A 24,221-nucleotide genomic window follows, 5' to 3' on the forward strand; every position below is an offset into this window, starting at 1 on the left:
ATGAGCTGATAAAAAGTACTCGGGGACTGTGCTGGTGGCTGGGGAGGAATTTGCCACTTAAGCTCCCGCTGTGCTCACGAGGTGCAGGGGGCCAGGAGGGCACGCTCCTGCCTCTCCTCATCATCACCTGGCTTGGGGAGGAAGGGGGATGTTATCCCGTGCCTCAGTTTCCCCTCCTGCACAGCGGCTTTGCCGCCGGGGATGGGGAAGGTGCGGAGGTAGAGGAGGGCAAACGGGACAGTGCTACGGGGTGCAGGTAAGCGCGGAGGGAGAGAGGAGAAAGCGGAACGGGGGGTCTTGACATCCCCCCGCGAAGGGCGCGGCGCGGCGGGGGTTAAACGTGTGTGTCCTCCGTGCGCATCCCGCCCCGCTGCCTCCCGCCCGCCCGTGTGCGGGGCTCGGGGCGTGCGGGAGCCGAGGCGCCGGGCAGCGCTGGAGCCGCTGCCATGACAACCCCGGGGATGCTGCCGGCCGGGGCCGGGGTGCTGCCGCCGCCGCCGCCCCCCCGCGCCCCCCCCGCCCGCCGCTGAGCCCAGCCGGGGGCTCCGGCAGCCTGACAGCCCCGCGCTCTGCATCCCGCCGTCCTCTGGTCCCCAGCCTGCTTCCCGGCATCCTGCATCCTGCCTGGATCGGCCCCCCGACAGCGGGGCGGGAGGAGAGGAGCTGCAGGGCATCCCGGAGGCTTTTGCTCGCTGTGCCTTCTTGCGCCTGGACACCTTTGCTAGCTCGCCTCGGGGGTGTTTTTTGGGGTTTTTACTGGTTTTTGGACTGCCCCCGCCTCGGGACAAGCGTGCGGGAGTGGGGTACAGCCGGGCCCCCCCGGCGCCTCCTCGCCCAAGTGAGCCTCGGACTGCTGCCCGAAGAACCGGCTCGCCCAGCACCTTTGCCACTTCTCCTCCTCCTCTTCCTCCTCCTCCCCCTGGCCCTCCCGTCCTCCTCCCTCGCCCGAGGACAGCGGGACTCCCTCCGATGCCGCTCGGCAGGCTCAGCGCTCGCAGCCAGCCTTGCCGGGGGCTCTCCTGATCTCCGTGGAGCTCCGCAGCGCTCGCCCCGGTGGTTTTGCTCCCCCCCATCCCTCCTCTCCACCCACCCCTTCCCCCTTTTCGCCTTGTCGGGTGTGTTTTTTGCCTGTTGGAAAAGTCCCCGCTGCCCAGGATGGGGGTCGGTGGGTGCTTAGCCCTGCCCTGGAGGTGCCTGGTCGTCCTCTGTCTCAGGCTGCTCTTCCTTGTGCCCGCAGGAGTGCCCGTGCGCAGCGGAGATGCCACCTTCCCCAAAGCCATGGACAACGTGACAGTGCGGCAAGGGGAGAGCGCCACGCTCAGGTAGGAGCAGCTGGACCGGGGCCTCGGGGGGCTTTGGGGGGGGTCTCGGTTGCGCGGTGACTTCGGGGACGTGACTCGGTTCCCCCACGGGGGATGCGTCGTGTCGGTTGGCGACACAGGACGGCAGCGAGCCGGGAGATTGGAGTGCCAGCGGACTGGTTTGGGCTCAGCCCCCCCCAGTTGCCTCCGAGAAAGTTACTGGGGGGTGAAAAACAGGGGAGTGTGATTCCCTTTTGGCCCCCTGACCCACAGCGGAGCGAGGCAGGGGCTCGGTTCCTGCTGTCGGTATCGCGGCTCGGGCACTTTGGCCGTGTTCGGTGCGGATAAATCCTGCTCTGCTCCAGGGGTGCAGTGCTGGGGGTACCTTCCTGCGTGTCAGACCACCCCAGCCTGGGAAGGGGGGAGTTGTTGACCCCCCGGTGTGGTTTTGTTGCTTTTCCTCACGTTCAGACCTGCTGGGACAGGGAAGCACAGGATGGGGCTGGCTCCTGGCAGGTGGATGCTCCACTCCTTAAAACCCGCCTTGCTCCAGAGGTTCCAGAGGTTGATGCTCCCCGCCAGCATTAACTCCTTGGGGAGGGGGGACATGTGGGGCTGGGCGTTGCACCGGGGTCCTGTCGCCTGCAGCAGCGACCCGGGGGGTGCAGGGTCTGCCAGGGAATCCGTAATTTTGATCAGCGTAACTTCTGGGACATCTTATGCCCAGACACTCGTCCCTGTCCTCGCAGCAGATGGGCGCAGTCATCCCAGAGGATGTTTGATAGGGACATTAAAAATCAAAAGGCGGCTTTTAATTGCAGCGCTGGGAAGCGGCGCTTGCAACTCCGGCGTGCTCGGGAGCGACTTCCCTCCCCCGGAGCGATGCATAGGTGACACCAACATCTGCGGGGCCAGCTGGGCGTGTGCGGTGACACCGCACTCCTGCTTCGAGCCAGCCAGTGGAGCAGGGCCAAGCCAGGGCAGGGAAAAGAGCCTCAGGAGGGATTTCAGCAGGAATTTTCCTACAACTCCGTTGTTTGCAGCGAAATGTCTCGTCCCCCTCCCCGCAGCCCTTGCGTGTTCCCGGGAGGGAGGGAGGGAGGGAGGGAGCTGCCTTGTGGCCGTTCCTCTGGATTTGTCTTGCGTCATGGCACCACTGGGCAAAGGGGCTGGAAAACCGGTGGCCGAGGGTGAAGGATGGAGTGTCTCGCTTAGGAATTCACCTCGCTGAGTTTGGTTTAAAAAAGTAGTAGCTCCTTTTCTTTCCTGAGTCACTTCGTCCTCCCAAGTGCTGAAAATCCTACAGATGCTGCCATGGGGGTATCAAAGGGGGAGGGGTTTGGGTCACTGGGGGTCTGGGCAGTAAAATACGTATCTGGGGGTGGCAGCAGCAGGGTGGGTGCTCTGCAAACTTACTGGAAGAGGCTCTGGTGGGGGCCTGCACAGGGTTTCAGGCACAGATAGATTGAGGATCTTGATCTGCACCATGGACCAAGGTGCTCTGCCCTGGCATTGGGTGGTCACCCGGTGTCAGTGGAGAACAAAGGGAAGCTGGGGTGAGTCAGCAGGAGGGATTCTTGCCTTCTGACTGGGAGATTTGATGGGAAAGGGAACAAATCCTGTCCCTGGGAGGTGGCTCTGGGGAGGGAGGGCAGCAATGTGTTATCACTCCAGAGCTGCCATAGGCACATCCCAGTTGAGCTGGGAAGCTGGTCTGGTGGCAAGGGATGTCTGTGTCCCTTGGCAGGTGCCTCATCCATACAAACCCCAGGAGACAGGCTTGGGATACGCAGACTGTGTGGATGCCATTCCCACTGTGCAGATGATATTCCTGCTGTTCTGCCCTGGAGCAGGCATTGCTCTTGGAAATTAATGGCTTGCTGCTGCCGCCAGCTCGGCACTGCCTTGGTGGCAGAGAGGTGGAGGAGTGTGTCTTGCCTTGGAATTTTTGGGGTGTTTTCCTGCTGGTTTGAGGTGGGAGCAGCCAGCCTGGCAGGCAGTGGGGCATTGCTGCATCCCCTGGTTGGTGTCAGTCGTGCTGTGCTGTGGCAGGAGCTGGGAGAAGAGGAGCATGTGAAAACCAGCGGAAATCAAGGAGGAATGAATCTTCCTGCCTGCTCCCCTCCCAGCCCAGCGCACCCATCGATCTGTTGTGGAGGAGTTAACTTGTGCAGAATAGCAATGCTGCTACAAAGGCTTCAGCAGACCCCAACGATGCTCCTGGCCACCTCCTGCCCAGCCCTGCATGGGTGGCAGTCAGGGAAGGGAAAAAAAAAATCAGGTCTAATCCAATCCCACTCATTTCCATGCAAGGTGGGAGGATGGGGAGTTGCAGCCAAGAATTTGGAAGGAGAGAGATGTTTCTAGAGGTGCCTTCTTGTTTTGTCTCAGATGACAAAAGGGGCAGCAAGCTGAAACTCAGCAGCAGAAGTTGCTGCTTCTCTGAAGCACTTGGAAAGTCCTGTCCCCCCCTTTTCCCGAGGGAGAGAGCTTGGCTGTTGGAAGGAAGTTATTTTATTGGGGTGGCAGGTGCTGAGGAGCCCAAGCTGCTGTCGAGCAGTGGTGCCCTGCCAAGAGGCTCTTTTCAGCTCTGTCCCTCCCAGCAGAGTGAATTCAGTGCTGGAAAAGAAGCTGGATAGAAGGCTGCAAGGAGACTTCTCCATGGTAAAGGGCACAGGCTTTGCTCTGTGCAATCTGCTGTAGGGAATCAATTTAGGGCCAGAGTCACCGGAGATGTTCAGATGTTTCCTTCTGTCTCATGATGTGTCTGCTGCAGGGTACAGACTTGTCTTTGGTACCAGCACTTCAGATCACTGTATTAAATTTAAATCTATGCTTAGGTGTCAGGTTAAAGCTACTGTCTGGGATAAGAGGGGTAGGATTTGCTCCTGGACGCAGCAATACCTGCGGGAATGAGGAAAAGGTTTGAGGGTGTTGGGACAAACAGCTTAGTGTTTTTACTGATGGGTGTGTTGATCCCTGATCTTGGGGCTACACCAAGGGCTTGTGTGCCAGGGAAGGTGAGAGCTGGCTGTCCTGCTGGGTCTCACAAGGCCACATTGTGAGGATGAGGCTGATCTTCATCCCTCCCCACCATGGCCAGGCAGCGTGTGCCCTGGTTCAGCAAGCGGTTCACGCTGGAGAAGACCCATCCTGAGCTTCCATCCTGTGCTTGAACTGAGTCCAGGCATTGCTGAGACCTTTGGAGCAGCTCTCTCAGCACCAAAACAAATGGCTTGATTATGATTTCACTTTAATTGGCATCAGTCAGCGCTTTCCACGGCGAGGCTCTGACGTTCCCATCAGCAGCACAGGCGCCTGAGTGGTGCCCTCCTGAATTCATTGGTGCCCCCCAAAGTCACCAGTGTCCCCCTGAATTCACAGATGCCCCAGGCAGATCTGGCTGTAGGGTGGGGGCCACTTTCACAGGCTCCTCTGTACATCTCCTCTGGCTTTCTTGGCAGGGTTGGTGAGATGCCTTCATTTGTTCCCCCCTTTGATTCCAACACTAGAAGTCAAATCTGAGTTAAACACGAGTCAAAGCTTTTTTTAACCCTGATGTTTCCCATGGTTTCCACTCAGGCTTTGAAAAGGGCTGTGTGCTTCACCACTGAGCTCTGCCATGGTTTACCTAAGCCTGCTTTGCCAATTTATTTGGCCCCTGTTGTGTGCTTGAAATCATTTTCGAGACATGATAACTTGGCTGCGAAACAAAACAAAATCAAGCATGTTTGTTTGATGGGTGCAAACAGAAAGTGCTTGTTTGCTAAGCAGAATAGAGTATTTTTCAGAGATGGGTCTGTTTTCTGTGACTCTTTGCTGCCCCATCTTTCCCCCTTTATTCAAACAGGAGTTTGCCTTTTTTGTGTTTTTACTGTGTAATATGAAAAGTATGGATGGTCTCCAGTGGATAAGTGTGGTGTGTTCCAGCACCCAGGTCCTGGGAGAGCCCCAGTGTCTCCCCCCATGCTGATGCAGTGCTGCTCCTGCCAGGCCTTGAGTGAGGGTGATTCTCTGCTGAGGTTTTTGGGCAGCTGCTTTTGTGGTTTGCAGTCGATGAGAGCAGAAATCCTGCTGGGAGTCAGGGAAACCCACTCCAGGCTCTCTGTCCCCGGGAAAGCCGTGCTTGCCATCCCTGCAGCCTTGGGGCTGAGTCATGGGGGGCCCACAGGGCACTGCCCAGTGCAGGGCTGGGCTCCTGGAGTGAGTAAGAGAAGCCAGACAGGGCAGAGCTTGTTCATGAAAGGGTCCAACCCTGATTGCCAAATCTCTTTGGTGGCTGCACAGCTCTGTGTCCATTTTGCTCCAGGCTCCCACTCCCACTTTAAGCTGCAATAACCCCACGAGGGAGTGTTGCTTGTCCACCCTGTCCCACCCCAGAGAACACTCCAAGTTTTGTATTCCCATCTCCTGCCCCCACTGGTCAACTCCCCTATCCTTGCACAACCACCAAATTCCTCATTACTGGATCAGTGCCCATATCCCTCCCCAGGGCTCAGACCTGTGACAAGCTGCTCCCAGGAAAAAATCATCCCACTCCAGTGGTCTCCAAGCCCAGTACCTGGTAGTTTTCATCCAGCTACAACTACTCATTTCAGACACTGAAACTCCTGGTTGCTTCACTGCTCACTTCCCAATTCCCTGCCTACTTCCCAAGTCCACACTGGGGTGTAATACCTTTGCTTTTCTCGCTTCCTGAGCAGAAGGGACTCGGAGCACTTGGGCTGGGCTGGGAGCAGCCCCCAGCAGTCCTGTGAGGATGGAGCTAAGCTGCTGATTCATGTCTTAACAACTGAAGTTTATTCCCCTAACTCCTCCAGTATCCAGCACACTTGCCCTTCTCCTCCAAACCTCTCCTTTTTGTCCTGAGGGTGAGGGAATAAATTCGGGGCTGTGGTGACCCCTCCTGTGTTGAGGTGAAGAAGGGGCAGAGCGAGTTCTGCATCTGTGCCCTTACGGTGCACGGTGCCACTTCCCCCTTGCCTCTCTCCTCTTCCCATCGCTGCTGGGTCCTCCTCTGGTTGGGGTTTTCCTCCCACACTCCTGGGGATGCTCCCTTGGAGGGGCTGCAGGAGCCCCACGTGCGATGCTCGCGGCGGTTTGTGGCTCGATTGCTTTGCTGGCGCTGGCATGTTTTTGAACGAGGAGTTTATTACTAAAGTGACATGTCAGCAAATCTCTGCCACCTCTCTCCCATCTCAGAGATGGAATCAGCTTAAAGTGGGGGGAAAAAAAATTGTCATATGCATGGATTATTCTTTTTTTTTCTTCCCGAGTGCAATTTCCATCTGAGATGAGACAAGCTCCTGATTGCTGTGCCAGAGGAGGGTTTCCCTTTATAGCTCTCATGGTAGAACTGCTGCCTCTGGTTCACTGGAGCTGTCTGGGCCGGGGTCTCCTAGGGGACAAACATGCTTTTCTGGAGCTGTCATCTCCATCCTGGGTTGAGCATCTCTGGTCTATCAGCTCTGGGAAGATTTAAGTCAAGGAGACTTGTACCCTGCTCCTCTGGGATGGGGAGGAGTGAGGAGGAAGGGAGGTCAGCAGCCTGGCAGGTGACAGCTGACCAGTGGTGGTTTGCTGGGGTGGTGTTTCTGATTGTTGAGGCAGGGTTAGGAAATAGATGTTCAGTTCTAAGCCCTGCTGTCGGCTCCTCGTGTGACGTGTGGTGCCCTCCCAGGTCCTATAAATGTCTTGATTCGTGTATGGCAATTGCAACACTTCCTTTCTCTGGCTCTGTGAGTCATCTGCTTGCGTTGCAGTCTTTTTGTGGCAGGATGCATCCCTCTGGAAGGAAAATGCCAAGAGTGTCCTCCTGGAGGGCACCAGAGGTGTCCACTCGTGTCCTGTCCTTGCTTGGGGTTTGAAGAGGCTGCTGGGAGCATTTTTCAGTTGGATGTGCCAGGGAATTGTCATATCAGGGGTACATGGTGTAAGATTGGGGTACTGCAGAGCTGCTTGCTGGGTGAGTGATTAGGCAGGAGCTGAAGCAAAATCAGGGATATTGGGATCAGCGAAAGCGATGCCGCTGTGGGGCTGCTCCAGCCCCAAACTCTGCTGGGAAGCTGCCTCACCATAACCATGAGCTAATCTAAGCACTTACGGGTGCCAGGCCAAGGGATGGGACCTGAGCTCCTCTCTGGCCCTTGGCCATCCTGATGTGCTGTCCTTGTTCCACCCTGGCAGAGTCCCTTGGGGCACAGCGCTGCTGGCACGGCATGTCACAAACTGGCAGCCCCATGTGTGTGTTAACCAGAGGTGGGCTGGGGATGTGGGTCATCAACTTACCCAAAACACTGTCACTTCTGTTGGCTTCCCTGGAGTGACTCCAATTTATGCTGTTGGAAAAATCCTTCTCTTAATCAAACAGAGTTGTTTTTCGTCTCCCCAGACCCACCGAAACCTGCCACTGCAAGCTCAGACACCCTCATTTTCCTCCAGGAGGAAAGAGGGAAAAGTCAGGAAGGAACTAATCTACGACCACATCAGTGGGAGCCTGGGCTAATAGAAATTGTAATGAGAACCCAGAGCCAAACAAACAGGCAAATGGGGAAAATGCAATCCCACCGATGCGATGGAGATTTATACCAGCAAAGGGGCTGATCCAGCGCTCATTAATGTCACCACAAGTCTTTATCCCAACTGTAATGGACTGTGGATCAGGTTGGAAGGCAGCATTTCAGTCTTGTTACAATATATACAAACTGTGAAGGGGCTGTGTGTGGAATAGCAATGTGGGACTCCTTCTCCTAAGGGTTTGCTTGTTGTCGCAGGCGGCGCCTTTGCAAAGCGAACGGGAAATACCTTCTGCTCTCCTTGGGTTTGGGTTTCGGAGGTGCAAAGCTGTGAAGGAGCCAAATCTGAGACTTGGGCTCGGCTGTCTGGATGCTGCAGCGCCTGCTGAACCGCCAACAGCGTCTTAATCACGAGGATATTAAAACTCATGGTTAAAATAAGGATTCTTCAGCTGGTGGGGAGCAGTGTTGGCTGTCACCACCTCAGCCACGCTGGGAAACAGTCCTTAGTTTATATGCAAAGTGAGGAGGCAGATGGGTGGGTATGGAAAAGCTGAAGGCAAACTTGACTTTGCAGCTGGGTTTCCCGCTGGGAAAACCCGTGGCAGGGAGATGGAGACAAGGTCTGGGAAGCAGAGCCTGGTCTGGAGGTGGGGACACCTTTGGGGAGGGTGCTGGATGGGAAAGGACACCAAGGGTCAAACAGGAGACGAGCGAGTCCAGCTCTGCATGTCAATGAGGACAGAGTAAATAAGGGATAAAACCACCTTCCAACAGGAGCAGCTGGTGAAATATCACAGGGTTTTTTTCCCAGAAATGGGAGATTTTGACCGGCTCTGTGCCTGCAGCCATAAATGGCTCTGACACCTGTGTCTGTTTTATCAGGCACATGCAGAGCCCCGGCCACGATCCAAACATTCATTACTTGGGATTTTTGAGTCTTTTCTCCCCTTCCCCCCCCTTTTTTTTTTTTTCATGGTGGGATCATTATTTTCCCAGCTTCACATCCTCAGTTCAGCCAAACCGGTGTGTTTTTCAGCCTCGTGGTTTTTACACATCTCTAATAAGAAGCATGAGGGGAAGCTGTTGAGAAAAGCAAATTCTCAAAGGTATGAAAGGAGAGCAGGGCAGCTCCAGGCTCAGAGCCACTTCCAAATCTCAGGATACTTTGTACCTACAGATAGGAACAGGACTGATATTTCAAGGCATGTTTGTGCTCTTACCCCTAAGTCCTCCAGATTCAGTCAATTCTATCTGTAGGACTTTATTCCTTAAAATAACCTTAAAAAAATAAATGCATCCCTTTTCTTCTCTTCAAGTCCAGTAGAAAGCTCTTGATGAGCTCAAAGGAAGGGTGGAAATTCAGTTAAACATTTTCTAAGTCCCTTTTCTTCCACTGTAATTCAGCAGGAGCTGGGAGAGCACCTGCTTCTACTTTTATTGAAAAATTTCAGACCTGTATAATTTGTTACATAAAAAAATACTTTTTTTTTTATTTCAAACCCAGATATTTTTATTAAACAATCCATTACTTACTTGTGTACCTAGCCTGGAAAGGATTTGGCTTAGGATTCCCTTGTTGGGAAAGGGGCAGGTTTGGGTTTGCTTGGGAAAACAGTATTTCTTCCCTTTTATCTGAGTTTGAGTTCAATGAAGCATCTTGTCAAATGTTACAGGAAGTTCCCTGACTAAGCTAAAGCAAGATTTGGGGCTTAAAAGTGTCTTTTAGGAAATAGTGAGATTTTGATTTCCTTCAGTCTCAAAGGGAAGGATTTCTGGACACACAGGGTTTCTCTTTAGCTGAAAATAAATCTTTCCCTGCTCACCTCTGAACTGCTTTACGTTTTGGGGTCAATTTATCCATCATTCCTCATCCCTCCTGTTGCTTTCTACTGCTTGGAGGAGCTGTTCTGCTTTGAATCAGACAAAGTTTGAACTGAATGATGTTTTCCAAGGCCACATTTCCAGCTGGCCAAGGCACGTCGTGACCCTGTTTGCTCAGCAAACTTGCACAGTGTGGGAGTCAGGGCAAAACGTGGCAGATTTGGGAGGGAGCAGTTTGGAGGTGCCCTGGTGGGGGGGTGTGTGTAAGTGATGTGATTTAGTCCTCTGCAAACACGGGGAGACAAAGGTGTCTGTTGGTCTTGACTTGTGTACTCGTGGAATTAAACCCTCTTCCCTCTCTCTCATGCTTTGGCAGGGTAGGACATGGGGGTCAGTCTCTTCTCTCAAGTGATGGAACAAGAGGAAATAGCCTCAAGTTGCACCAGAGGAGGTTTAGATTGGCTGTTAAGAAATGTTTCTACACCAAAAGGGTTTTCAAGCCCTGGCACAGCTGCCCAGGGCAGTGGTGGAGTCACCACCCCTGGAGGGATCTAAAAGACATGTGCATGTCACCCTTGGGAACACCTTGGCAGTGCTGGGGGAATGGTTGGACTCAATGACCTTGGAGGCCTTGTCCAACCTGAACAATTCTGTGGTCAGAGGGTCAAAATCCCATCTGGGGTTGTTATTGCTTTGTCATGGAGGCGGTTGGTCGAGGGAGACGCCGTCACTGGTGCGTGTCAGCTGGGCTCCTAAATCCTCTGGTTGTCCTTGTCTCCTGGAGGGTGGCAGCTGCAATTTCCTTGCTGGTTCCAAGCCAGCAGCATGCAGACTGTTGACATTGTTTAGCAGACACGAGGCCTTCACCTCAGACACCTCTGTGAGTCTGAAAACAGCCCATGAGCCATTTTTGGCCATCTTGGTGACCTCTATTTATTCAAGTGGCACTGCCCAGAGTAATCTAAACTACTGAAGTTGTTCAGGCAAGGGCTGAAGAGATCACAGGGTGATAAACATCCTCTTGGTCCTTCTAGAACAGATTGAAGGCTTGGTGGCAGTGCATCACTGGGAGGAACTTCACCCACCTTGAGGGGATCGACCCTCTGGGGTCGGTGGGAGTTGCAGGACGATTCCCTTGCAGGTTTGGTGGCAAGGAAAGGAGAGAAGGTGCAGGTGCTGCCCTGAGCACAGAGGCTTTGCCACCCACGGTGGAGAGGGAGTTTGAAATCCTGCTGAGAGGCACCACAGGGCTGCCGGATGAGCACGGTGGGGAGACGTCAACCCTTCCTCTCGGCTTCCCTTTGCAGCGCCAACTGTCAGTAATTTAACTAACGTTTTGTAAATAAATGTGGCACTCGGACAGCTGTCACCGCGCCTGTTATAAACACTCCCTTTGTCACTAAAAGCTGGCAGCACCGCTCCGTTTCCCCTGCAAATGCAGCTCCCACTGCCAGTTAGCTCCCGAAGCCAGGGCTGTCAAGGAATCACATGCCGGGCGGAGGCCGGGACACCGCGGCTTCGCGCAGGGAGCCTGGCGAGGCCGTGCCAGGGCCTGGTGCGAAGGCAGCTTTTGCAGCTCAGGAGTAAATCAACGGCCTGAGCAGCGAGCGAGCAAACCCAGCTGAGCGTGGCCGCAGGGCCGGCGGGTTCCCAGCCAGGAGCCCGGGCGGTCCAGCTGCAGTGCCGGGGGTGGCACCGGCCCCGCTGCCATCTCATCCCGGCTCCGCGGGAAGCACGGACAGGAGGAGATGGGGAGCTCAGCCAGAGCCAGCGCTCGATGTGCCAAGGGAGCAATTTGGCACTGGCACTGCGAGTGCTTTTCATTTTGAGCAACCTGGACTAGTGGAAGGTGTCCCTGCCCACGGCAGGGGGTGGAAGGAGATGAGCTTTAAGGTCACTTCCAACCCAAATCATTCTGGGATGCTGTGAAGAATGGGCTCCTTGCTCATCAGGCGTTGGTTTCAGTAAATTTATTGTCTCTGGAACTGGTTGGATTTGAGTGGTGAGATCTGCCCTTTAGATCTGCCCTCTGCCCATCAGTCTTGCTCAGCACACTTGTCCCATTAGGAGCATATCCCACACTTTCACACAGCCTGGATGCTTCTCCTCCTAATGAACAGGACTGGCACAGGTTGCCCAGAGAAGCTGTGGCTGCCCCATCCATGGAAGTGTCCAAGGCCAGGTTGGACAGGATTTGGAGCAACCTGGTCTGTTGGAAAGTGTCCCTGCCCATGGCAGGGGGGTGGAATGAGATGAACTTTAAGGTCCCTTCCAGCCCAAACCAGTCTGTGATTGTATGAACCAACTGGAGAAGGGATACTGTTCCCTTTCTTCTTGCTGGGAACTCTTGATCTTGTGCTGCTTTTCTCTTCTCATCTTTCAGGGTCTCTTGCAGTCCAAACACCCTTTCCCTGCTTTTTCTCTCCCAGACTGGGGTGGTTTAACTCCCAGCAGTCAGCCCCAGTAGCCTGGCTGTGCTGCAGCGCTGTGTGATGCAGGCACTGGAGAAATCAGCACATGACATCTCTCTCTCTCTAAGCTGCTGTAAAATTAGCTTCATCTCAAGTGGCAGAAAATGATCATATCCTCGCTTGAGGGCGATGAAGAATATTCCTGAGTCACTGCTAGTGATGAAACAGGCAGAAAATCCAGAGTGATCCACAGCTGCCCACTCAGTTCTAATCGCTGAGGCCATTTGCTGCTGCAGAGCCTTAAGACTCAGCTTCCTCCTCCTCTCCCTCCCTTTCATCCATCACTCCCCACAGTGGCTGGGGCTGCAGATCCCAGCAGGAGCAGAGCAATTTCCCGTCCCACCAGCGAGGCTGCAGGCTGTGAACATCTCATCCTCCTTCCCTGTTCCCCTGAGAGGAGAGGAGAGCAGAAGAGGGGGGTCAAAACTTCCTTTTCTTAAAGGACTCAGAGGAAAAAAAAAAGGAGCTTATCCTCCTTGGGTCTCCTCCTTCCACACTGCAATCCTGCAGACTGGGAAAAGCTCTTCTCTGGGCTCATCCTTCTCTCCACAAATTTTCCCTGCTGCCTCCAAAGCAGCTGCTGTGCCCACAGGGATATTTCCTTTATGTCTTTTCCCCCATCAGCTTTAGTTCAAAGCCATCTCCCTGGATTTTTATGTCTTGGATAAAGCCACCCTCTTCCCTACAACTGCCAGCTCAGTGCCTGGGAAGCCTCTTGCCAAATTTGCTGGCGACAAAGGCCAAGAAAACCCTTGAAAACAGGGATGATCAGAAGCAAAGTGCTGTATTCCCTCCCTTCCTTGCATATGCTCCCTGGTAGTGTGTTAATGCCAAGGACTCCTTGAAGGATGCTTCCTGCAAACCCTGCCCTGCCAGCTCCCCCAAATTCACATGGAAGCCCCCCACACTCTTGAAGGCACTGTTTGAAACCCTGGCAATGTCCTCAGGAGTCCTTCAGCTTGGGAATCACATCCTTCTTCTGCTCTTCCCCGTGGCACCATCGCCTGGTTCGGCGGCGTTTAGAGGGAAAACGGCAGCAATCCTCCAGTTTAGGCAGGTGTTTGAAGGAACACTCTCTTCTCCAGTCAGGCCTTGTCAGTATTTATCCCTTAACCTGGTTTTCAGATGTTCTCTATCCTGCAGATTTGCTGGGATATGCTATTCACACAAAGCTCTCCTGGTGTCAGACTTTTGCTAGGATGGCTCCAGCGCTCCCACAGCCTGCGGGGGGGAGAGGCAGCACTGGCAGCACCACGGGGATGGATGTGTCAGAGCAGGGCTCTTGCCAGGGTAAAACCAGAATATTACCCAAGCTCACCCCCCCATGGAAATTGCTGCACCAGTGCAAGTTTTTCACACTGGTCAGCCAAATCCAGGCAAGTTTCTGGGAATTTTTTCCATAATCCCAGACAGCTTTGCAGTTATTTGTCAGCACAAGCAGGTGCAGAGCTGCAGGACATGGGCTGAGCATCTCTGAGCTCAGCTTTGGTGGTTATTCCAGCGTGCAGCCACTTTATCCTCCCTTCAGGCAGCACCATCAGCACTTCTCAGCTTAATTTCCTGTTTTCCTCGCTGTTTTCCCCCAAAACAGAGTCTGGATGGTGCATTTGGGGTTGGGTTCAGCAGGAAAGCAGTATCAAAATAAATATAGGGGTGGGAATTTGGAGGGGTTGAGTTTTATAACAAACCTCCCCCTGAGCACAATTCATTCTGCACATGTTGGCTGTTGTGACACACAGAGCAAATTTGTGTGTGTGTGTGTGTATCACAGAATCACAGAAAGGCTGGGGTTGGAAAGGACCTTAAAAATAATCCAGTTCCAACCCCCTATATATATATATACATATATATATATATATAAACACATATGAATATTTGTTAAAAGCATATATGAAAGTATTTTTATTTTCATATAAATATATGTTTATATACCTTGTGAACAAAGATACAGTTGGGGAGGAGTAATTCCTGCAGACACCTGTGGAGAGAGGCAGGACACAGGGATAAATCCGAGGGAGATGGAGCAGATGGCAAACTCAGATATCACAGCTGTACCCTGGAAAAGCGTTTCCTTGGAAAAGCAGCACTGGGGGCTCCTTTTGGGAGAGGTGAGGGGACAAGCCCGTGGTAAATGCTCTAATCTTTTCTCCTTGTAGTGCCAACTGCTGCTTATTTGTCTTGCTGTGAGTCTGAAACCACCCTGCTAACCTCTGGCAAAATCGGGGATAACGAGGATGGAAGGCTGACTTTGTTTGTGGTGTTTAGTTATTTAGTTTTTCCTGGCTTGGGAAGGAAGAAATAAAGTTGGATTTCAAGTGGGGTTGTTGCAGTAATGGAGGGAAATGAGAAATGCTCTTCAGCTGCCTCTCCTTCCTCGTGTCCCCATAAATAACCCTCCTCGCTCGGAGGCGGCTCAGCCGGCGTGGAGAGGAGAGGGAAGGGTTGGGCTGGTGTGGTTTTTGCAGTGGCTGCAGAGCTCCTTCCCTTTCCTGCCTCCTGCAGTTCACCTGCTTGGAGCCTGCTCCTTCCCAGGGCTGCTCTCTGGCAGAGCATTTCCCTTGTCTGATGGGACGAGGGGGAATGGCTTCCCACTGCCAGAGGGCAGGGTTAGGTGGGATATTGGGTAGGAAACCTTCCCTGGGAGGGTGGGGAGGCCCTGGCACAGGTTGCCTGGAGAATCTGGGGCTGCCCCATCCCTGCAAACATTCACAGTCAGGGTGGACAGGGCTTGGAGCCACCTGGGTTAGTGGAAGCTGTTCCTGCTCATTGCAGGGTTGTTGGACTAGGAGACCTTTAAATGTCCCTTCCAACACAAACCATTCTGGGATTTGATGATTCTAAGGATTTTTGGCCAGGTTTTCTATGCAGTTTAGCCACCTTATTTCTGCAGCTCACTTGCCTAGAAGTCATTCCCACCTTGTCTGTGAATTCCTGGAAGCAAGGTGCAGGTCATCTCTCTCTTCCTCCACGGAGTATCCCTTTTCCCTTCACCATTCCTGCTGACTTCTGTGAATTAGCTGCCTGGTTTCAGTCAGGTTTTACAGAGGGCTGGGTGTTACATTCCTACAATTCTATGAAAACAAGCAGGCAGAGGTCAAGAGACCTCGTTAGTCACCTGAAATAATGACAGAACAAGCTCAGCTCTTGTATGAGACACCCAAGAATTCACATGAGCATCGGTTGTATGCAAGACTCAAGGGAAGAGGGAGCTCCAGATGGAGCTTGCATCATTTAAGGTTTAAAATGTGTAGGAAACCACACGTCTTCCATGGTATGAGTGGAACTACTCATTAAATGCAGCAAGGAGTGCAGGTGGGGAGGGGTTGAGCGCTCCAGACTGTGTGTAAGGAAAACTGCAGCGATGTTGTGTTGGTGGAGAGAAGCTGCCAGTCCTGGTGTCAAGGAGAAGAGACAAAAGCTCGGGGTTTTGGGCTTAATTTTCCTGCTTTCCAATGGGGGATGCTGCACTCAGCTCGCCTGAATGGGAAGACTGCAACAGCTGGTGGCTGTGGCATTGCTGGAACGGGCTGGCTCACCCTTCCCTTCGCTTAGGAAAAAGAAAATAAAGGCAAAAAAAGGCACAAGAGCAACGACAGAAAAAATAATAAAGCCGCTAACTCGCTTTCCAGAAGTTCCTAATGCTGCAACAGGCAAAGCACTGGAGATAAAAGAAATAAAAAAGCGAGGGAAAGAGGGGGAAAAAAGCATTTATGAGCTCTCGAACTAACAGCATGCAACTCTCATATTATTTTTCCTCCTTAGCCTTTGAAACAGAACAAGGGCCCGGAGCCTTCTCGGCAGATGGACAATGTGCGTGCCTTAACCACTTAACAGCCATTAGCCTAATTCCACGTTCTGGAGCCAAATTAAATAATAAGTAAGAGGCTATGAAAAGCTGGTTTGGAGGCTGCGTTACTGCCTTTCACTTGATAACCTTCTCCTAAACAGATGCTCTCTCTCTACCCTATTAACCTTGTCTGAGAGCGGGGAGGGGGCTTGGGGGAAGCAAACAAGCCAGACCTTGGTGGGGAGGGGGGGTGATGAGTTGGAGGGGCCAGATGTGGGGTCCTCCCTGTTTTGGAGGCTCCTCTTGTTTTTCTCCCCCAATGCCCCAGCCCTGGAGGAGTCCCTGAGCAAAGAGCCCGTTCTGTGGTTGCATCCAGGTCATTTCAATGTGCCAAATGATTCATCTTGATCAGCGAGTCCATTTGTACCTGCTGGGCGAGGCTGCACCACCCGGAGCTGATTTTGTGGACAAATCTGCTTTACTTGGAGGAGAGGGGAGATGGTGCTGATGGACACGAAAGGGGAGGTGGTCACGGGGCTCAGTGCCTAATCCCTCTCTGGTTTTGGCTGGGGCAGGGCACGGGGGGCTGCTGCATCCTCCATCCTCGCTGTGCCACCCGCTCACCCTTTGCAATGAAGTCATTTTGCTGCTCTTTGCCTCTTTCCCCTCCCTGTGTCGAAACAGGAACAATAGTACTTGCCTAAGCTTTGGGAATTTGGGAATATTAGTTTGCAAAATGCCTTTGATGCTATTTTGGTGCTGGGAGGGTGAGGCATTTGCAGGTGTGTGCAGAAAAGGTGTTCTGTATTTCTTCTTGGCTGCAAAAGGTTTGGGAGTGGCTGCCCCTGTTTCATCCCCCCCTCATTAACTATTGCTCTGGGCTCTGCGTCTCAACTTTAGACCTTTCTAAGTTTTCAGGGGATTATAGATGACCCTGCAGCTATTTTTAGTGAAAGCTTTTATTTATTAAAAAGCCATCTTCCCTCATTAAAAAGACACATTGATGGGAAATAGATGAGCAGCTCTATCACTGGCGTCTGCCGTGCGAGCCCGGTGCCGCCGAGATCGTGTGTTTTGTGCCCTCCCTTGATGCAAGAAATGTCTCTCCGTGGAGCCAAGCGTGTGGGAACCACCCCAAACTCAGTGCATGAGCCATCCCTTACCCTGCCTTGCAGCATCCAAGGTCCTTGGGTAGATGTGGGAAGGTGTGGTGCAGGATTTCCCCAGGGATCCTTGGTGCCAGCAGCAACTTGACTTTCCTTCCCTGCTGGTTTCCCTCCTTTGCCTGAGTTGTCACACAGGCTCTGATTTCATGTGCAAAATCCATCCTGTGACTGGCACAGAGACCGATAAAGCCGAGTTTCTTATAAACTTGCTTCCTTTTGATCCAGGTAGGAGTCAATGATTTGCCGCCCGCGGTGCGGACGTTTGGAAAGGCTTTGTGCTGAGTGGATTCTCTGAGGTTCAGATGAGGATGAATCTCATTTTCCTGTGGCCTTTTCCTCCGTGGGGCACTCGCAGAGTCCCTCTCCTGTACCTGGCTGCCTATCTGCACTAGACTTGCAGGTACTTAATGTCTTTGAGCCATCTGTTCCTCTGTCAGATTTAGTTAAAATTGGCCAAAGGCTTCACGAATTATTGGGGAAGATTGTTAGACAGAGGTGTGCAAAGAGCACGATTGAATAAGCTCATCCCAGTAGGACTCGAGTCTAAAAATGTAGCAGGGTATGTTATTTGGAGACAAAGCAGCTTGGAAAATGGGATCCATATCCAACCTTTCCCCAGCACAAGAGATATTGGACTTGAGTCTATTTTTTGGTACTGTAGAAAGCTCCTCTGTGGAGATGGACATTGTTTTAGGTAGGATTTGGTGCCTTATGTTTTATTTCTGGTAACATGTGGCTTTCTGTCCAAAATGAGCCCCATCCATGCTTTCCCAAGGCACTGATCCTTGCACTGAGGTGCTGCAGCTGTACTTCCAGAAAGCTGTTTGCTGAAGGACTCTCCCAACAAGGGCTGGGAAGTCCCCTGAGTAAGGTGGTAGCTTTGGGAGAGCAAAGTGTTCACATTGCCCACCACTCCCCCTAGGAGGAGGTTTTAGACCAGGATGCCTTGATTTCATCATGGGTGCCATGACTCTGTGTTCAGGATGTCATGGGTGTTGTGATTCCATGGTCAGGATGTCATGGGTGTTGTGATTCTGTGTTCAGGATGTCATGGGTGTTGTGATTCTGTGTTCAGGATGTCATGGATGCTGTGATTCTGTGTTCAGGATGTCATGGATGTTGTGATTCTGTGTTCAGGATGTCATGGGTGTTGTGATTCCATGGTCAGGATGTCAGGGTTCTATGGTTCTCTGTCATAGATGCCAGGATTCTGTGCCAGGATTCTGTGTTCAGGATGTCATGGGTGTTGTGATTCTGTGTTCAGGATGTCATGGATGCTGTGATTCTGTGTTCAGGATGTCATGGCTGCTGTGATTCTGTGTTCAGGATGTCATGGATGCTGTGATTCTGTGTTCAGGATGTCATGGATGCTGTGATTCTGTGTTCAGGATGTCATGGATGCTGTGATTCCATGGTCAGGATGTCATGGATGCTGTGATTCTGTGTTCAGGATGTCATGGATGCTGTGATTCTGTGTTCAGGATGTCATGGATGCTGTGATTCCGTGTTCAGGATGTCATGGATGCTGTGATTCTGTGTTCAGAATGTCATGGATGCTGTGATTCTGTGTTCAGGATGTCATGGATGCTGTGATTCCATGTTCAGGATGTCATGGATGCTGTGATTCCATGGTCAGGATGTCATGGTTCCGTGGTTCTCTGTCACAGATGCCAGGATTCTGTGTTCCCAGTCTCATCCATCTTAGCTTTGGGCATCCAGAAATAAACTCCTGATCTAAGCAGGTCTTGGAAGAGAGGGTCCAGTCCACCTCCCAGTGTCCTGTCTCTTGTCATGGACTGCAGGAGGACATGGGCTGAGGTGGCATGAAATGCATCTGTCAGAAGAGAGAAAAAGCAAAGGAACTGTCAAAAATCCCGTCAAAGGCTGGGTGGCTCTGGATCCATTGGCATTTCCCAGGAGTCCAGAAAAGCAGGAGCAATCTGGGATACTTGCTCCTGTAACTGCAGGTGTCTGAGATGATGGATGTCTGTGTCTGAGCATGATTGTCCAGTCCCCCTTTATAGTCACTGGAGAGCAATGGGCCTTTTGAGGGTGAATTCATCCCAGTTTGAGGCAGATGTTTGGAACAGGGCAGACAGATTGTGTCCTGGGAGTGCCTTTTTCTCTCCATTTGGTCCAAATGGCTCAGCCTGGATAGCAAGGTGATAAATCCTAACCCCAGCATTGAGAGGAAGCCAGGGGATCAAAATAGGAAATATCTAACATTGCACAGATGTATTAGAGCCAGGGCAGGGTGCTGAGCAGCAGGAAAGCACCTGGTGCTGCACCAAGCAGAAACAGGGTTTTTTTTTGGTGATTTCTTTTTTTTTTTGCATCCTTTTATGTCTCATCCCTCTAACTTCCAGGAGACTCAGCAGAGCAGTTCTGCATGTGGCTTGTCATTAGGTGCCTCACCCAGCAACCTGCAAGTTCATTAGTATTCTTTTTAGTGCTAACAAAATGTCTGAGCTGCATCTTTTCTGCCTGAGAGGCTGAAACAGAGGCAGTAAAGGGAAAAACCCGACTCCAGCTCTACAGAGACCACCCAGAGCGGGTCCCTTCTGCCAGCAAAGCGCTGCTCGTGTCAATGTGGCAAAACCACGGGAGCACAGTAAAAAAAACCAACCCCAAAAGTGGCTGGAAAGCTGGAATTTTAGCTTTATAATTGCATCTGCAGTGGGGTCTCTGCCAACGTGGCAGTTTGAGCTGAGGATCTTCCACAGGAGTGAACATCTGCAGGTGGAGGGTGAGGTTTGGGAGGTTCCTGTTTCTCCTGCCCTGTAGGAACCCCCAGGGCTGCCTGGCTCTGCTGCATGGGTTGGATAACGTGGGTCCAAAGCCTCTTCCAGGCTGGGGTGGGGAGTGGGAAGAAGGGCTGTGGCTGTGCCCTGCCTGCCTGAGAGCCTTTCATTGATTTTCCTTTTCTTCAATGGAAGCAGAACTGACATCCATTAACCAGCCTCCCAGCCTCTCCAGAGCCAGGGGTGGAGGCAGCAAAGGCTTTATTGCTCATTTTTTTTCTTTTCTCTTAGACCTGTGTGTTCCTCTCCCATCTCCCTTTGCTAAAGCTCAGCAGCTCTGGCTGGGAGATGCAAAGAAATGGATCCAAATAATGGGGAACAGGATTAGAAGGGTTATGAAATAGGTGCATTAAAACATTTAGTTGAAATATTCCTAATGCTTTAGGAAGGTGGAATGGAGTAAATGAAAGAATGACCGTATGGACCCTTTCACAGGAATTTTGGTGCTGACAGAGAGTTTGAAGATATTAAAAAAAAAAAAAACCCACAACTTTTTTTTTTTTTCTTGCAAGATGAAATGAAAAAAATTGGTGCCATTTTTGGTTGAAAATCCCAGCTGTTGTAAAGAAAGTTAAGAGGAAACATAATAATGAATAATTATGTCCAGCAAACATTCATCAAGCAACAACCTAGCTAAAAGTGAGTGGATATGCCATAACCAAATGTAAGAAAGGGCATCAGGGTTAGGATGATTCCTCAGTGTTTGAGGAATAGGAGGTAGAAACAAAGCTCTCCTAATCTGACTTATCCCCAGTGTGTTCCCCCAGTGTTTTGGGAGCGCCTCTATTTATTTAACCCACTCAGACCCCCAGAGATAACACTTGGAAATATCCAGGGGCAGATGGAGGGGAGAAACCATCTCCTCTGGCTGGATGTGGCAGCTCTGACTCTTCTGCTGCCTTAGGGATGGAGCAGGGCCAGGCTGGGAACAGTGAGGTACACGCTGAGTTTTTGGGGTGTTAGCAGGCTCTGGGAAATGGGATACTGCTCCTGTCAAAAGGGTTTCACTCCTCACTTTGGGTTTTGTTTAATAGAGGCTGCAGGGATGAGGGGCTTGAGGCAGCAAGAGCCAGGACTTCATCACAAAGGTGCCTGAGATGCTTCATCACCAACTCTCTCTGCATCCTTCCCATCCCCTGGGAATTATCCCAAGTCTCTGTGCAGTTGTTCAGGAAAAAAAACCAAAACAACACACTTTCCTTTCTCAGAACCTGTGGCAGGTGAAGAGAGCAAAACTCATTTGTGGATGAAAACAGACTTTTTAATTTCAAGCTTTGCAAAATAACCAATGTATATTTAGCTTTGCATCTCTCTATATGAAGTGGATTTATGAACCTTATGTATATTTTATCCCTACACATTTGATCTCAGACAATTCATGTCTCCTGAGTTCTGAGCAGCATTTTTTTTTTCTTTATTTACTTCTTTTCCCCCCTTACTTTTGGTGTGTTTGTTCCTCATCGCTGTCAGTGAGCAGCTCTTCAATAACTGTGTTTTGTATTCAGTTGCAGAGTTTTCTTTGGGGGGTTGGTTTTTAATATACTGTTTATGAAGAAGCCTGATTTTTGGGAGCGATGTGTGTTTGCACCAGAATGTTTCTGCAGCGAAAGGGAAGGCGTAGGAAAAAAACAAAGGAATAAGGGGGGAAAAAGAGATTGTTGGGTCTTTCTGGCCAGTGAACACTGCAGAAATACCTTTGACATTTTCCCAGGCTTATTAGACAGGTCTCGAGCTGACTCAGGTACCCAGTTTCCAAATGTCTCTGCCTGGACCAGACCTCAGCTGCTGATTTAATGGCAAACCTCTTGTTGCTCACCCGGCCGTGCTGCACCATTCCCTGCTGGAAAAACAGCCTAGGCTCAGGATTTTAATGAAGGAGTTGTTAATGCTGTGGTGGATGGAAGGTCTCCTGCTTTATTAGGGAAAGGCAGGAGCCTCCTCACTCCCTCACCCATCCCCACGTGCCTGGAAGATGCTCACGGTCCCTGTGCTCATCGATCCCGCTCCAATTCTGGATGCTGGTGCATGTTAATTATTTCCATCAGAGAATCTCTCCTGGAGATCAGGATCCCATCAGAATGTGGTGTCCTTGGCTTTCTGGGTGCTTTTTTGGAGTTCATTGCACCCTTGCAGCTACTCCAGCAGTTGGCAGGACGCTGTTGTAGCCAGTGTGGGGCCACTGGGAACACTGGGAGTGAATGTCCTGAGCTGGGAAAAATTCAGATGCTGGAAATGGAGGCACTGGGAGCTGTGGGCTTCATGCTTGATTGCTTTCCTGATTGGTACTATTTAAAAAAAAATGCATTAGAGAAAGAATGTTTGATTTCCAGAGTGCCTGGGTGCCGACACCATCTCTGTTTGTTTTCCTTCCTTTAGCAGAAACCTTGTAAAATTTTTATGAAGCATTAATGGAACAGAGATTTTCTTTTTCCTCGAGCAAATTTCCCGAGGTGAAGGTAACCCCCACAAGTCCAGCCCAGTTTCTTACTCTGGAGAAATGTAGGACGAGGAGTCCTTTGGGGTAATTCCCAGAGCATCCCTGATGCAGGTCCTTCCCACAAGGGAAGGATGCAGGGGAGTGGGAAGGGAAGGAAGGATCTCTTCTCATCTTGGTGTGTGTGGGGATGTGCTGCTTGGCCCTGGAAGGGGAGAAGCTGCTGGCAAGGATGGGTTGAAGAAGCAGAGGGATGCAAATGTGGATACTCAGCTCAGTGTCCTCAACTACCCCTGAACTTGAGATTCACCTCTCAGTTCATGGGGAAGGACATTTCAAGGTTAGTGAACATAAAGGGGAGAAAAAAAAAGGGATGTAACATCCCAGCCATCCCCACCTGGCTCTCTCTTCCACATGCTGGGAATGTGCTTGAAGGCAATAACTTCGTCAGAAGTGATGGATAAGAGGCTTCTTCCACTTCTTATTTTATTTTGCTTAAATCTTCTGTGCTGAATGCTGTCAGTCTCCCTTGGAGGAGGAAGGCTAAGCTGGAATCAGAGCAAAAATTCAGAGGTTGTGGTTTCTTTGTCCGGCTCTGCCAAGGATTTCCAGCAGGACTGGTGGTGGAGAGCTCATTTTACAACAGTGCCTCAAGCCATATCCCTTCAGGAGTGAGCTGGGTAAGGAGAGCAAACAAGCCCTGGCAGCAGCCCTGCAGAAAAGCATGGAAAACATCCAGCTCTGAGGAGCTTAATGGGAAGTTATTAACTGGAATATCCTCCTTATTGTGGAGGCCGGGCTGCCTTATCATCCTGACAGCCCCGAGTAATTGATGTCCCTTCAGAAGGAAGGTGAGCAGAGGATTTGTGGTGTGGTGGAGCCTCTGCTCTGCTTGACCTTCCCCTTGATGTGAGAGCACAGCAGCAGTGCCAGGAGGTGAGCACAAGGCACTGGGTGTGGCCAGTGGGGGATGAGCAGAGGGCAGCTGAGGACACTGATGTCACTTGTGGTGACATTCAGAGCCGCTTGGTCCCGTGTTGAAGCCTGGTCTCAAGTCCTGTGACAGAGCAGGGGGGATGTTTTGGCATCCCTGGTGTTGCTCAGATTCGGGGAGGAAGTTCATGGGGTTTTTGCTTCCTTTACTAAATCAATCCTCCCAAGGAGCTCACCACCCTGGGAAATTTAGAGCCTGGGCATGGATGAGTTAATTATGGGTTAAAGAAGATTTGCAGTTACAGTAAGTAATGGGATAAACCTCCTGATACCACCATGATGCCAAGAGCACCTGGAGAGGGCTGTCAGGGGCTGCTTTACCTGCTGCTTGGGGCTTCTTTCCAAAGGAAGTTTCACAAGCTGCTACAGAAATGGTCAGTTTGTGTCTGTGGCACTGGAGGGGCTTTCCCATCCATAGGGCTTCTTTTGGTGGAAGGAATTGGAAATAAATGCTTCAAGTGTTAACTCTTTCTGTGCTGGTCCCCATAAGACTCTTTGTTAAGATACCCTGTCTGATACACTTTTTTTCTGAACTTTCTTGAAATATGCAGTAGCAATCAAGGCAATTAAGTATAATTGCAGAGAGACTACCTTGTGAAGGCGGGACGCAGAAATAGGCAGGTAATTACAACGAGTTATAAATGGATGGTTATTTACATCAGGAGTGATGCACGGGGATTTGGGGATCGGAAGTGGGAGCTGCTGGTTGCAGCAGAGGACAGTTGTCAGGGGTCATTCCTGTGAGATCCTCGTGTGCCCCAAGCACCTCTCTGGTGCTCATCCTCTTCCTCTAACACAGGGAATGTGGACCCACCACCTCGGGATCATTAGCAAGCTGTTGGGGTCTTTGAGAGCGCTCCGCTGTCTTCAAATGAAATGAAAAGATGATTTAATTAAGGCACTTCTCTGAAGAGACGTGGACTTTGAGG

The 24,221-nt window shown here is 51.4% G+C and overlaps 1 protein-coding gene across 9 annotated transcripts in view; it reads left to right on the forward strand.

The window, feature by feature from the left end:
- Positions 1-24,221, forward strand: part of NTM (neurotrimin) — a 356,205-nt gene that overhangs the window by 214,105 nt on the left and 117,879 nt on the right. For 5 of the 9 annotated variants that reach the window (XM_064634457.1, XM_064634453.1, XM_064634458.1 and 2 more), the window contains exon 2: positions 1,238-1,322. In XM_064634457.1, the coding sequence (XP_064490527.1) occupies positions 1,238-1,322 (85 nt within the window). Of the gene's footprint in view, positions 1-710; positions 1,323-24,221 lie in introns of those variants that run through there. The other 4 variants (XM_064634461.1, XM_064634460.1, XM_064634452.1 and 1 more) reach the window with 4 other exon arrangements.

The sequence above is a fragment of the Pseudopipra pipra genome, chromosome 23 (genome assembly GCF_036250125.1).
Source record: "Pseudopipra pipra isolate bDixPip1 chromosome 23, bDixPip1.hap1, whole genome shotgun sequence".
NCBI classification, from domain to species: Eukaryota; Metazoa; Chordata; class Aves; order Passeriformes; family Pipridae; genus Pseudopipra; species Pseudopipra pipra.